The sequence below is a fragment of the Plectropomus leopardus genome, chromosome 13 (genome assembly GCF_008729295.1).
Source record: "Plectropomus leopardus isolate mb chromosome 13, YSFRI_Pleo_2.0, whole genome shotgun sequence".
Taxonomy (NCBI): Eukaryota; Metazoa; Chordata; class Actinopteri; order Perciformes; family Serranidae; genus Plectropomus; species Plectropomus leopardus.
Genome location: NC_056475.1, coordinates 30,518,354 through 30,534,440, shown reverse-complemented (window position 1 = coordinate 30,534,440; position 16,087 = coordinate 30,518,354). Strand labels below are relative to the sequence as shown.

The 16,087-nt window shown below is 39.4% G+C and overlaps 1 protein-coding gene across 4 annotated transcripts in view; it reads left to right on the top strand.

Annotated features, from left to right (window-relative positions):
* Positions 1–16,087, top strand: part of robo3 (roundabout, axon guidance receptor, homolog 3 (Drosophila)) — a 125,347-nt gene that overhangs the window by 67,316 nt on the left and 41,944 nt on the right. For all 4 annotated transcript variants that reach the window (XM_042499032.1, XM_042499031.1, XM_042499030.1 and 1 more), the window contains 2 exons: positions 10,474–10,598; positions 14,995–15,166. In XM_042499032.1, coding sequence (XP_042354966.1) covers positions 10,474–10,598; positions 14,995–15,166 — 297 coding nt within the window. The remainder of the gene's footprint in view (positions 1–10,473; positions 10,599–14,994; positions 15,167–16,087) is intronic.

The following is a 16,087-nucleotide window of genomic DNA, read 5'->3' as shown; positions in this document are numbered from 1 at the left end:
CAGAGGTGCTGTATGGAGAGGCTGAGTGCAATGTTTTATTTGCTCCATAGTCAGTTTGGATTGTTTACTAAATAAAAAGTACAGAACAGGGGCCTCATTACAGAAAAAAATATGCCTGTCCTATCTTAAATTAACCCGTTCAGAACGTTTTTTTGATTAGGATACTTAACCATTTGTTTTTTTTTCTGTCTGTTCAAATGGATGAAGAATCTTAATGCAGAAATTGCCTGATTGTAAAAATGACAAGAAATGGTCTTTTTTTTAACAAAAAAGATGAAATTATTTATTTTTTTATTAATGATTAACTCATACCAATGAATAAATTGATGCTTTAAAAAACATTACTTACATTTTTAAAAAATCATTACTGTCATTGTTCCTCAAAATATCCTTAATTTTTTAAGTATATACTATTTTTGAAAAAAAAAATCCAGAGTAAAAGCTGTAAATCTTTAACGTGATATTCTGACGCATACAAGTAATATGATATCTCATATTGACTTTAAATTTACAGTTTAAACACAAATTATGCACTTTAACAATATGATTTATAGACAGAAATGTGTGTTGTGCTTCAGTGTAAAAGTAGCTTGTAGTATCAAACATCCCAAATGTCATCCTATACTGGGATAAAGTATGCTTTTAGACTATGGAGGTTTCTGTAATGAGGCCCCAGGACTAGAGAAATAAAGAAGGTTAAGGAAGGGAAAAACAAACAAAAAAACTGAAAGTTGTATCACAAATTTTGAGAACTAATGCTTTTGATATTCTATGTACAGACAGAGTGAGGGTGACTTTTCTATGAATGAGGGTCAACTTCTTTGTCTTGTAGCCTGTGGCTGCTTCAACAGTTTAAAAGCAAATACTCACAGTGCTGCTCTATAACTCACACTCAGCCCTTTTAAAACTGTACCAGACCTCCAGTTCATATATTGATGTTGGATAAATAGGCAGGAGTTGTGGGCACAAAGGTCCCACTCCAAATTAAATAAAAGCAAAGATGAATTATGGTCCTGTTAGAGTTCATTATGAAGTAACCACTTCCTCGATCATCACTTCAGAATGGAAATAGCTTCTGGAAAAAGTGTGTATGTGTCTGAGAAAGAGAGGGTGTTCTATGTAAGGATAAAGCCAAAGATTCACCTAGCAGCAGCGTGAGAGTGTGTTAACTCAAGCGTACGTGTGTGAGACAGGCTGTCTGCATCAGCGTGGGACTGTGACAGCTGCCTGTCACATCCAGGCCCCTGAGGAACTCCTGCTGGGAGTGTGTGTGTGTGTTTTCGTGTTCCCCCATGTGTGATAGCTTCAGTATGTTGGTGCAAATCGCACGTCAAGTGTGCATTTGGGGGGGTGGAGGGGGTAAGATGCTTTTGGTTGTAAGCACTTTGTCTGCCTTTGCTATGTGATTGAGCAACACACCGTCTTCATACAGCCGCCGTGGAACAAATGGCGCCCTCTGATCTGTCTTAGTGGGAGCACAGTATGTGGTGAGCAGCTGAGCCGGCTCAAACATGTGTCTGCTCTATTTAGTTTTTAAGCATCTTCCATTGATTATGTTCCTTCCTAAAACCCAGCTGCACTAAAGAGGGGATCAGCAACCCCACCAGCAGACACGAATTTCCAGTACTGTATGACTGCAAAACCCCTGACTACTGTTAATGCCAACACTTTATGGCATTCTCGAAAGATTACAGTCTGGAACCTGGTTTCAAAAGTTTGCATTCTCAGGCCCCCAAAACGCTGTTGTCATGTGAACGAAAGGCAAAAGTGGGACAAAAGTTTAATGTCTCATGCAAGAACCCGTGCTGTGTTAACGGCCCCTAAAACACCTTGAGTCAGCATCTTATGTCTCCCTGCATTTAGCCAAACTCGCTACACACCCATCCACCACCTTGACCTCCACACCGTCACTTCCTGCCTCGCTACATAAAGGGCACACTACTTCCTTTATTATTAGCATATGACCATGATTCCCAGGTACTGATCTGGGATGACCCTAAAAGGACCAGCTGCAACAATTCTGAATGTCAAAATTGAAAATGAGGGCAAAAAAATGGCCTTTTATAGGTCTTGGATGCCACAAAACAGCATGTCAGATTTGTTGTGCCTGTTGTTGCAGACCTTGACAATAGCCGTTTTTACATAGATATCACATGATAAGGCCACAAAGTCCCTTTATTGTGCCACCTTTGCTTTTTTTACGCAGAACCAAATAACTGTGGCATCATTCGACACCAGTCTATCACCGCTTTGACACAATCACATTTTGGGCTGCAGTAAAGTCCCCTCTTTATACCACATTTGCATTTTTACACAGAATCAAACAACGGCGGCATCATTCCGCTCCAGTGCGTGATTGTACAATGCATTACGGCATCCGATGATCCAAAGAGGCATGATGGGCTTGACATGTGACACAACAGTGTCAGCCTCCAGTGTGACATATAATATAAGTGCTGGCAGCTCTTTCTAAACAAAAAGAAATACATAACATGTCAATCACAATCATTTACCTTCTCTGTTACATGGTGGCTCATTCTCTGCTCGGAGGGCAAGGAGCCCCTGAATCTCGCTGTGGACATTTACAGCCCCTATCCTTCTTCTTTGAATTAGCTGCTAATTGCTAACAGCTGCTTTCTAAATCTCTTGTGGTGTATTCGCCAACATTATACATGTTCAAATTAACACACTTATCAACTGTCCAGCTTTACTTTTTACCCAGAGCTTGTTTCGGTGTCATAACTACAATATGTAACAACGTTATATACAGAAAGGCAAGGCGGCATAACGGCACAAAATTCCGTCTTGAACAGGCTAATATTTGTTAGGATACAATATATAGTCTGACTTGGCATTCCGCTAAGTTGTTGCATGACCTCGATCCCCTGACCTGCCACAGAACTCTCTACAGACACATTTTGTGTTTTGATTCCATTATTAAAGTAATTCGAACCCTCACCACCTATTCTAAGCTTACCCTGAAAGGCTAAACTTTAAATGGCCATTTTAAAGAGGAAGGAGTGGCCGTATATATCTTCACTTTAGCAGGAGTCACACAGAAACACATAAACTCAAAGAGACAACGCACTTCACACTCAGACAAAACCTTCCTCCCTCAGTCTGACTCTTATCATAAAAGCATGGAAGTGAAACTCACAGACCTTGTTTATTTTTGCTTCCTGTTGGAATGTTAGCCTTGTTACGTGTTCTCACAGCTCTGGAGACATCCAGCAAAAAAAGAAGTCTCCAGACTCCTTTAAATTCCTATCTCAAGGGTTTCTATTCTTTATTTAGATGTTCCTCAGTTTATCTTCCTGCCTCTCGTACTTATCAGTGTATGTGCTATCATTTTTGAAGACCTGGTTATATATTTTTTAAAAATCTAAAAATCAAGGTGCCATGGTGTTTGATAAGCAGTGACAATCTTTCTATCATTTTTTAAGGGCGCTTTAAAAAATGAAAGTTGTCATACCTAAAAGCCAGCAGCCAAGAATACTAAATTACTGTACAAGCACTGTTCTGTGCAAACAGCTTCCATGACATGCAGGCATTGTTTGCTGATTTTTGTCATGTATATTTTAGCTGCTCTGTTCCAATCCATCTCCCTAATTCCATCCCATGTGAGGATGCTAATGTTTCTCCCTGCCCTAAATCTAAAGCTCAGTGTCGCGCCGAGTGCACCCATTATTGCTAATTATTTATTACAGCCTCAGGCAATGTGCCGGCTTGCCTCCTCAAATCAAACATTGTTATTCTCCAGACACGGGTGCGTAGCGCACCAAAAACGGCATTTTAATAGCCTGAATATTCTAAGCTGTCACTGTATGTGGGTCAAAGTTTCGGCAACGTGTCAGGCGTGAGGGGAGAATGTTCAGGTGTTGACAAGTTTTTGTCAAATGGCCTGTTTAGCACTGTGGCTCGTATGCAGCCTCTTAGGTCCTGTGTGTTTACCACATGTGTATGTGCACAAGCCTGGAGTCGCATTACATAAGAAGTGTGTATTACACTGCATTTCGTTAATATTTCAGGCCTTGCATCAGTCGTGACAGGGAGCCAGGAAGTGCAGGCAGGGTTTCAGTGCCACTGGCCCATATTGCACTCTGTGGTTCACATCCGAAACACTGGGATCATGTTTGACCTTTAGGGTTACTGGGATGTTGCTTCTGTGATCCCAGGATGTGACCCTGCCCACCCTGGCCAAGGCCATCTTAGCTGTGATTTATCCTGACGTTGACACATGGATCCCCTCCTGCTGTGTGAAGGGGCCCAGGGTGAAAGTGTTCTGAAGTCTTGTTTCCACTGCACAAAAGAAACGCTAACACCCGCTAACATCTGGCTTTTTAATGCAATGAGAATGTGTACAATAGGCATTGACCCCCAGGTCAAATGACTGCTATAGTTGCAGGTATATATCGCTTCTGGCTCCGTTCGGCATTGATGCAAAACGTGCTAATTTTTTAGCAAATGTTATGAAGGGCCACCACAAAATACTGTCCATCTCCTCCTAAGCAGCACTAAAACTTCCAAATTAATCCAAATTAGTCTGCAATGAGTTTGAAAGAGAGAGTAAATAAGTAGGAAATAAATAAAGAGAAGTAAACACTGTAAAGTTTTCACAGACGTCTGGCTATTCTGCTGTATACTGTTTACCTGTTTGCTGGCTTGTCTGTTACATCAAACAGACACACCAAAAAAAAAACATCACACACACACACACACACACACACACACACACACACACACACAAAGGCATGCTCACCTACATGGCTCTGCTCTTCTGGCAAATGGGAAAGCAGTATATAGCTTATTGCTAATAGGTTACCATGTCTGAAAAATCCTGCGTGCACACAATAATGTTTTTTTTTTTAAGGGTATAAGGATAGCAAAGGGCAGATTAGAACTAAATTAGAACAAAACGTGTATGCAGGGCATGAAATTAAGCTTGTACACTCATCTGAGGTGAGCAATTAAAGGCAAGTCACAAAGAGGAAGGCTAGATATAAAACATTTCATGTCAGAGAAAATTTCAGCACTTCACACTCATCTTCTTTGAGTGACAACCTGTATTTCTGACTTGACTTTTCAATTTTTCACTGTTTATCTTGGTTTCTTTATCTTGCATGGTGCATCCTTCTCCTTTAAGTATTCAATTAAACTCTGACCCTCTCAACAAAATGTAAGAGACATCTGCCTTTTCTGTGGTAACTAATGTCAGCAAACAGTTCTGTAAGTGTAATTGCTTTGCTGATAAATTGAAGCAAAGTTAAAAAATACAGTACCTGTCATGGTCATTTTTTTTCCCTCACAAGGAATCTTTCCATCTATTGGCAGGGTTCATACGGCCATTAAAAACCTGGAAAAGTCACAAAATTTGCAAATAGCAATTTCCAGGCATGTGGGAAAACTGCATATATCCTGAAAGTTTTGGAAAAGTCATGGAATTTGGTTTCGCAACTTGTAGAATAACACATGATGTGTTCGAGGACCGTCAGAAATGTGAAAATTCAACGACAATTTCTGTTTGTACAGTTTCTGGCTGTGATAAATGTTGTCTTTTTGGCGATTTTTAAAGAAAAAAAAGCCAAAAAAAATTTAAAAGAAAAACAAACATGGCTTTTTATTTACAAAATAGAGCTATTTCAAGTTGTACTCCCTCCCCGAAACCGAAATAAAAGTACCTCCCCGGGGCTTAAAAAATGATTTGACATAGTACGGCTAAATACTATATTTAAAAAACTATTATATAGTCATGAAAAAGCATGGATAAGGAGTATCAATGGTTGTTCAGAGAATGTATGGCCTCAAAAATTTTGCTTCAGAGTCATCAAAATTTATTGGTAAAAATGTGTGTGAACCCTGTTTTGACTTATCATTTATTGGGTTTTTAAATATAAATGAAAGGCAAATTATTGCATGTTTACATGAGTATATACCTAATAACAAACCTAATAATTTAACACACTGTTTGCAAGAAACCCCAGATGCTCTACTGTGTATGTCAAGGTGCAATATGACATTAAATAGTTCCGCAATTTTGTTTTTTCTTTCATTTGTGCAAATTTCAATTTTATCGATGAAAATGTGGATGGAAACTCTAACTTTTATTCTCTCACTTTCACTTCAGCTGTTCAGTATTTTTTTTTCTGTTACTGCTCTTTGTATTCGTTAGGAAGCATCTCCATCTCCCCGTCTTTCTTTCTCTCCATTTCTCTCGATGCTAATTGAGACAGAGAATGAAAGAGAAGCAGGAGATCAGGTGGGAAGATGAGAAATCAATTAGGACTGGTGGAGGGCATCATTATGCATTCACATCCCCTGTGGAGGAAGGGCTGTCACTTGCTACAGAATCAATAGAAATCAAAGACGTGTGTGTGTGTGTGTGTGTGTGTGTGTGTGTGTGTGTGTGTGTGTGTGTGTGTGTGTGAGAGAGAGAGAGAGAGAGCGAGGGAGAGAGGACACAAATGCAGACTTCCCCTCCTGCCCTCCATCTTGGCTCAAAGACATCTGATTAGCCTGGTGGCTGGGATCATAAAGGTGACCCACAAACCTGGATTCAGGCTCCAGTGGGTTCTGGGCTGGCCTTTTAAAAACACTCTCCACCCATGCGCCCAAGCATAGGAGACTGACTGCGCTGGCATGCAATTTAACCAGTAAGCATCAGTCAAAGCCAAACAAATCAAGGACACAGATGATCTATTTTGTCGCCCCACCCTCATAATAACACTGAGGAGCCACTAAATTCAGCCAGCTGCTGAACGTTTTCTTCACATTCCAGTTTGCATCTGAGGACTTTAAATTAGTCTGATAATGGATTAAGAGCCACTAAGGTTTGTGCAAATTCTCACACACAAGAACACAACACAGATTCCTCTCTGTTTCACGGCTCTAATAAATGTGAGAAAAAGGCTGAAAACTCTGAACACCTGCCTCCAATTCAACCACTTGTTGAGCGTTTATTGTTTCATTATTTTTGTTTAATAGGCTTCATATCCATGATAAAACAATTAGCAAAGTGAGATTTGTTTCTCTGGCTCACATGTGTTGTTCCCTCATGGCCTCTCTCCCTCTCTCTAGTTCACCAGGTAGCTCTCTTTGCTCCTTCGCTCATTCACTCTCTTTAGGGTGCTCTCTTGCTCTTTTTTTTAACTAGTAGGAGGGAAACAACATTTTTTTTGATTCAGTTGACATAACAAGACACAAGACAAGCATTACACTCCACTTCTAATACTGCTGCTGGTCTCGTGCATGCTGCCCTGCTGGATTAACAAGGATTCATACTTCTGTGTTGAATCAATGCTGGACTGACGGCGTAGGCTCTGCATGGACATGTACTCTACCATGCCGTAACGTGCACCTCTTCATGAATTGTAACTACACGTCTTGGCAATGCAGACCTCCTGTGTATTTTTATAAGCTGAAAATAATTTCCCTCTGTGAAGACAGAACTTTAATTTACTTTCATTTCACAGATAAGATACAACAAATTGTGAAGACAATAAAGCCCTCAAACAATGCCATTTAAAGTCTTTTAATTTGAGCCGCCAGGCTTATTTATACAATGGAATATGCCACAGGCTTGTGCTGTATTTGTTGAGAGAAGATTTCTGGTATAAGACAAGTCTTTTGTCTGTGAACCTTGTCAGTTGTAATTAGCAGATTTGTGTTCTTGTGTTTGAAATTGTCACTATTTAGCCATGTTTATAGTGTGTTTCAGGTGTGTTTTAATTCGATCAAACTTCATAACACTACACCGAAACCTAACTGCCAACCAGTGTTTGGAGGTGTTACTGCAAAGAATCACACCACTGCACAAGTATAAATGCTCACAACAGCGTAGGCCGACATGACTTTAAATCCCCATTGAGGTAAAGCAGCTGCTGGGTTTGTGTTTGACCAATGTTCAGCCCTACAAACCCACCTCTATAGTTTCTGATCAGTTGGAAACTTTTTTCTCGCTGCGCTGAAATGATACAACATTATATTAATTTTGTCCAATTTTTGAATAATCTTCAATGGACTGGCCATCAGTTTTTGTGTCTTCCACCATTCAGTATCACAGTAACCAAGTTATTTCTTTTACGGCTGTGCCAGCCTGTGACCCAGCAACACTTCCAGGCAATCAAACCTCTTGCTGGTCTGCTTGCTGGAGAAGCTCCTGATCTAGTTTTTTTGAGCGTCTCTCAGCACTGTTCGCAGGGTCAGCAATGGTCAGCTGAAGATTTTTTGGTACACCTCATAAGTTCTGGTCACTCTTTCCAACTCCTACTTGATTCCAATTTCCACATAAATGCTTAGTAAGATAACCCATTAAAGTAATCCAGACTTGGTTATTTTTTATTTGTTGGCTTTCTTCTGCACCTCCATATTGATGTGTTGATGGCAATGCCTAAAGAACAACAAAAACTATCCCTTGAATTTGTGCTTTGACTACTTAACCATAAGAAATGTTCAACCCCTAAGGTCCCTGTACTTTAAGGAAGTTCTTGCTCCCAGTAAAGGACCTTTGAAGGATAAACACGTCTCTTGAACTTATATTTGACCCTGGTGTTGAAATGCAATAGGTTCCTCAAAAGGTTTTTAGTTCTTGCAAAAAGTACTAGAGGAACAAAATGTAGTCCCTGGTTCCTCCTAGTGAAATGCAGTTAATGTGTCAGAGTCACTACAGCCATGAAAACAAAGAGCAAACACTGCCCTGACTGTGGAGACTACAGTAGTAATTTTCTAGTAAAGGAGAAGCTTAACATTTTAGCTGTTTTTATTGCTTTAATGCCGTAGAGTTGTATCTGTGCTGAGCCTTGTTTGGTATAATTCAAAAAGAATGGGCTTGTTTTGAATCACCAGTGATGATAACTTGCCTCTAACCATTCGCGTCATTTCTTAACCAAACATTTACAGCCAGGACCTGCTGTGTGCAAGTGTGTGAAAAAATACCGGCTCAATATTTGCTTCTCTGCTGAAATCATAAATAGGATTCTCTTTTTTTCTTCTCTATCCGAACTCAGAAAGATTGGTTAATTATCAACCATGATTGTCATTCTCTGTTTTTTGACCTTTTCCCCTCTCTTGCCTTGACATAGTGTGTTAGTACCTGATACAAAATCCTCTTATGTAAAAATATTCAATCAGTAACCTTGATTCAGCATGATGAATATCTGAGCAGAGCTAAGTGAGGGTTAACAGCGAGTAGCAGCTGATAATAGAGGAACAGCAGGGTGATTTATCAGCTGCCACAAGGGTGCTGACTTACATTCTCCTCAGTGAACTATGTTTATGAACTATGTTAATTGAAAATTTTAGCTCGTGTTTGAGAGAGAAACTTCTCTTGAGTTTGTTGCCTTGAAAAACCTTCATATTCATACTGTCTTTAAAAGATATGCCACATGTGACCTGTTCTGAGAGTGTTTAAGTGCTGAGGCCACCAGAGCAACACCTCCTGGTCTGTGTGACGCAGAGATAAAGAGTCAGGAGCACGAGAGAAAGATAGTTGTCAGTTATGAGTTGCTGCCATCACTGATGGCCTGTCACAGCTTAAAGGGGAACTATTATGCTCAGTTTTAGGGTTCATACTCATACAGTTTCTACTGGAGCATATTTGCATATTTTAATGTTCAAAAAACACTTTTTGTCCTTATTACATAGAACTAAAGAACACCTAAATCCTCTCTACACGGCAACAGTTCTTACATGAAGTGTTTGGCCTTTCATTCATACGACAAAGGCCTGAAATTGCTTTTATGGTGTATCATTACAAAGTTACACCACCAACTACTGGCCTGGCATTCATACTACAGATTTTTGCTTGTTCTTGTGGATTTGTGTACACGAGGATTGTTTTCGCGATGTTTCTACATGAAAAATCACGTAAAAAGTGTCTTTACAACCAGACAGCACGAATATAATCTGAAATTGCATGTGTTCCTGACATTTGCATGTAAACACTTGCAGTAGTGTGCCTGAAGCGGATATTTTTCTTTCGTGTTTTTATTAAGCAAGGACCATACATAAAAATATTCCTCAAAATGAGAAAAGATTCATACCAGATTTAGCTATTAGCTAGTTTACATCTGCAGTCCCTGGCAGGTACATACAGGACAGATACCTAAAACTAAAAACAATTATCACACATGATAAAAACTTTACATTAAAACAGAAAATAGAAACAGATACAAATACACATCAACATACCAACACATCCATCAAATATATAATAATAATCAGACATCAGCTTGTCTCAAGAGTAGAAAAAACGTAAGTGGCAAAATCAGTATTTAAAACTTAGGTCATGTTCAATATAAACATCTGATATTGTAACAATATATTTGACAAATGGCAAGGAAAAACATAGTAGGTCCCCTTTAATGCACTCAATGTCACTGATGGCATATTGTCACTAGATTAAGCCCCTTTTTCACATACATGCACACATTTCCATTTTGCTCTGATAATGATCTCTATCCATTCTCTGTGTTGCAGTGCCCCCTCAGATCGTAGTTCGACCACGTGACCAGATCACAGCTCCGGGTCGCACTGTAACCTTCCTCTGTGGCACCAAGGGAAACCCTCCGCCAGCTGTCTTTTGGCAGAAAGAAGGCAGCCAGGTAAGAAGCTTCTTGTGACTTATATTTAAGTCAGCTCTGCTTTTGCCCTCTGAGGCATCCATCAGAGTCTCATGGTCAATTTGTGTCTGACAGCTGGTGTATTGGAGCACACTGTTTGAGTGGCAGGGTGGCCTCATGGGTAACAAGACTCCCACTGGTGATAGAAGTTTCTGTACTATCAGAGAAATAGGAGTTAGAATAGTGAAGCCATGGGGGATGAGGCATTTTTACAAATGTACACATCACAGGAATCTTCTGCATATATATTCAAATATCTTGTACTACTTGAAATGGATTCAGTGGTCGCTGTCAGCTGTTTCCAGTTGTGTTTTTCAAAGTATAGTTAGGGTAATATAGCATATACATCTTTCACGTACTTACATAAGAAGGAAGTCAAATCATCAAATCTCTAGCACCAAAGTGTAGAAAAACATTATTATAAAGGCTTGAGCCTGTGGGCGTCATCAGGGTGTGGACCAAATAAGTCAAACATTTGCCTTACTGTTTTACCTTCCTTTCATATCTACCCAAATGTAGATGTACTTGGTTGGAAATACCTCTAAAATTCAGATCACTGAAGTGCTTTAACCCTTTTAAACCTGGACAAATTGGTGGGATTTCCTCCAAAAACATGAGGAGAAGGCAATAAGCAACAAAAAACAATAAAAACAATAAGAAATTACTGAGAAAAAAAATAAATACATATATATATATATATATATAAACAAATTTTTGGGGCAGTTTTCTCCCAGTTTTCTCCTTTCCTTGTCACCTTTTACTGTTGGGTGTAATTCCACTTTTGGCCACTATGTAAAATTTGCTTCAAAGCCTAGCACACTTCCTGGGGGCTTGGTCTATGTGGATTATCTTAAATAACCAGGTCATGATTTCTGGAAAGAGAAATTGCTTTGGATTTTTTCAAATGTATTTTTTGGCTCTTTGAGCGCCAGTGTTAGGTGTGAGAGAAGTTTTCCAAACAAAGTTTGCTTTGGTAATTATTCTACACCCAGAATTCATTGTACAAAAATACAGCTCAGAACGTGTTCAGATACATCTTCAAAGGTGAAAATTACCCAACATGAGGGACGCGTTGTGTTTCCTTTGCGCTGTAGTTTACAGAAAACAAGCACAGCTCAAATGTGCTTCCTCTAAGTTAAATAACGACTGTGCTCACGTCAACATTAACAGCACAGCATGAGAAAAGCGGCATCATCATGGTGGGAGCACTAACACAAGGACTGGAGTAAACAGACAGAAGCACAGAGCAAAATTCTGAATAACACAGCTCAACGTCTGCTACAAATTTACACAACGTAAAAAACATTTTAGCTGATTTCACCTATTTTTAGTAAATTAAAAGCATCTTAAAGATAACTTGTCATGATGCTAGATGAGGTTGGTTTCTCCACATGCCACCGCGATACACACACTTGAGAGAAGGAGAGCCTGCATCTCGTCTCACTAACATGTTCCTGACTCTCATCCTTCGCTCGTATCACTGTGTGCTGTTGTTTAGTGCCAGAGTGAGTCACACACACACACACACACAAACACACATTCATACACACCACATTTTCCCATCATCCACACTGGGTATTATTCACCAAAGCGTGAGTGTCACAGCCTTCTGTCTGTGTGTGTGTGTGTGTGTGTGTGTGTGTGTGTGTGTGTGTGTGTGTGTGTGAGTGTGAGAAAGGCGAACGTGTGATAAGCATTGCAGCCTGTTGGAATGCACTGAAAGGCCTGATGAGAGTGCGTGGGTGCCTGCAGCATGGCTCCCAGGTACAGATTACAGGGGGAAGAGTAAGTTTGGAGGAGGCCTGCAGAATGTGTGTGTGTGTGTGTGTGGGAGAGAGAGAATAAGAGTGGAGGAGAGAGATAAAAAAAGGGAGAAAGCATGGAGGAAGAGGGGGAGGAGAGAGGAAGTATGTGGATAGCATGTTGGGGAATATTGGCTTCCTCTTTGTGAAATACTCAGGGAATGTACAGTTATTTTCATCCTGACAAATGAAAAAGGGAAGTAGAGAAGTTTAGGGATAAAAGTTTAGAAAAACTTCTGGTGACATTCTTCTGTAACAGCACACTGACAATACTGAAAATTAGCTAAAGTAATTTGTTTAGTGTAGTGTAATATACAGTAGATCCTTCACAGACAGTGGGTCTCATTCATGAATTGTTATTAAATCTGTGAGTAGATTTGGAACTAAAAACTATGCAGGATTCAAATCATTCATAAACTGACAGCTTGTTCCTGCTAGTCAGCCATTAGCATACATCCCTGCACATGAACAGCCAGTGAGCACCTTATAAGGAGGTGATCATTATTATGGATAGGTGCTTTCTGTTCACCTGCAATCATCCCGCAAACAAAGATAAGATAAGATAAGATAAGTCCCACAACAGGGAAATTTGCATTATTACAGCAGCAAAGAGATATCAAAGGAAGGTTTGACAAGATAAATAAAGCAAAAAGAACAATATGAACAATATAAACATGACGCAAAACTCAACATTAAAAAAAATATTTTCACCAATGGCATTCTCAGTCCAAACTTGCCACATGGTGCCACTCTGTCAGTGACCTTCCATGTATACCTATGACATTTTAGGTAACCTTGTGCATCCACTGTTTACACTCTGAGATGCTGTTACTGTGATGTCTACAAATGCATGTGTGGGGGGATAAGGCTGCACGGTCCTTATGTTTACAACAGCGTGGACCGTCGTGATGATTGGGATTAGGCAAAAAAGGCACAGATGGTTATGGGAAGTGAACTCCCACTCCAAAGTCAGTTGTTTGTGGGACCCATCCACCTCCACACCCGCCCGCCCTGTGTGGAAGTGACGGGACTACTTCTGGAGAACCAGAGAGAGAGAATGCATGCAAGAGAGGGACGGAAAGCGAGAAAAAAATAAAGGAGGGCTGCAAAGTGACTTTGTCAGCAGTGTTTGCTTCTGCTTCCCCAGCAGTGGGAAAGATCTGCGTTTCATGCGAACTACACGCATCAAAGAGCTTTGCCATGCACAAGATAACAGACCAACAGATGAATGAGAAGAAGGAGAAGTGGTTAGAGGGAACACGCCAGCCCTTGGCTTGTAATACATGTTTTAATAATGAAAAATATTTATTTTATAACATATATAAAATATATAATTTAATATAGGCCTATTTTTATAGTACAAATTTGTGTTTTTAAATAAGGCTAGGGCCAAAATCTGAACATAACAGAGCGCAATGCAAGTTAAAATTGTAATTTCTAATAAAGATAAGCAATATTTATGTACACTTATATATATATTATATTTATTTACACTTATATGTACCACTGTCTTAAAATGATAAAAAAAAAAAAAAGTTTGCATCTGTTCGTCCATCAATCCTGTCTCTAGTTGATGCATTTTTTTTCTGTCTCGCCATCCTGCATGTTTTCATGAGTTTCTTAGTGTGAGGACAAAGAGTCAAATGTTCAGTTTCAAGGACTGCCATTTGAATGACAGGCCTTAGTTCATCTGTCCATGGTCACTCTCTGCTCTCTATTCTCTCTCAGGTACATCATTCTCTATGTCCTCTGCATCTTTATTATCAAGTTTTGTCTAAATCACCATGTTACCACAAGCTAACAAAAGTTCTTAACCTCGAACATTCAACACTCATTCACATTTCTGAATAATATTGTGTATGGCTGCAAAATTCATATTCTTAAGTGGAACAGCTTATGTCTGGCATTGACATCTGAGTTGAAGCTTGAGGGTTTCAAGACGTTTCTTTCAGTATCAGCTTACTCAGTAAAAGCACAAGAAATGAATGCCTGTGTGTTAAACTAATTACGAAAAATTGTCCACATAAAGGATTGATGAATACTTCTGCACCACACTGAAATCAATTACAAAATTTTAACCCTTTGAAAACTGAGCTATTGGGCTCAATTTTTTTCAAAAACTCAGGAAGAAGGCAATGAGCAATTGAAAAAAGAAATGACCAAAAAATTTGCAAGAAATTAGTAAAAAGTCAAAGACAATTACTTAAAAATAAATTTAAAAAAAACAAATAAAAATAGAAGGAAAAAAGTTATTATTAAGAATTATAGTAATTTTCTAAGATAATTTTAAATATGTAATTCTGATAATTAGAACTGTAGTTTTCCCCAGACATTTTCCCTAGCTATGTTAAAAATGACTTTTTAAAAATCTACTAATTTCTAGCATTTTCTGACCATTTTCTGACCAAGTTGCTCACTACCTTTTTCCAGTGTTTGTAAAAGACATCACACCAAAGCGTCTGAAAGCAGCACCGGAAAAGTGATGTTGCTCCAGATTTTAAAGGGTCCACGAAAGGACTGAGTGAAGGATCATAAAGACACTAGAGTGACTTATTTGCTTTTTTTTTCGTCTCCAGATCTTGCTTTTCCCGATTCAGGAGCCATCACAGTCAGGCCGTTTCTCTGTGTCGCTGAGCGGTGAGCTGACCATCACCAATGTCCAAGTGGAAGACTCCGGCTATTACATCTGCCAGGCCATCAGTGTGGCAGGCAGCATCCTGACCAAAGCCCTGCTGGAGGTGGAGAGTGGTAAGTGGAACAATCAGCCATCACATTACCTAAATAGATGCACAGTATGGCTGCAGGCTTGATCTTAAAAGGTTATTGGCTTTTTTAATTTCATCTCAACCTTATCTGTGAGAGAATTTTATGAGATATTTAATTAATTTGAGATAAAGTAAGACATTAATGAATAAATGTTGTATGCTTTGTTTACAACAGCAGCACATCCATGCAAGAAAAACTGGAATGGACTCTTTTTACACACATATGCACATCCCTATTTTATGTGCAGCTACAGTTACTGCATGTACACCTAAACACAGTGTTTAACCTACCACTAAACTGGTCAAATCAACTTTATTTTATTTTATATATAGCGCCAAATCACAACAGGAGTAATCTAAGGTCACAAGTAACATAGGTCTAGACTGTTTTTTTATTAAATAAATTTACTAAAAAATATACTTATCTAATTATGTTTCAGTCTCTACTGCATCGCTGTCAACTGTCCTCCACTTCGACAGGGTTTTGCCCGACACACACACACACACACACACACACACACACACATACACACATACACACATACAGATGTGCACACACCCACAGTCAGACAGACAGTAGAGTGGAGCAAAGGAGAGATTCTACACGTGTTACGATAAATGTAGTGCAAAGCACTGCAGCTTTTGCAAGTGATACGTCACCTGAGAAAGACAGAGTCTGAAGGCCAACAAGTAAATCATTAATGTAGAGATGTCGACCCCAACTGGCTGAAAAACAGGAGAAAATATCGGCATTTTTTAGATGTACACAACATGAAATTAGCATAAGTGGCAAGGATGCAAACAATAGCTTTGCTGCTACTCAGAGTCCAATGGTCAAATCCCGAACAGAACTCTCCTGCTCAAACTGCATCCCCTGACATGCAGCACAGGACTCACCACAGGA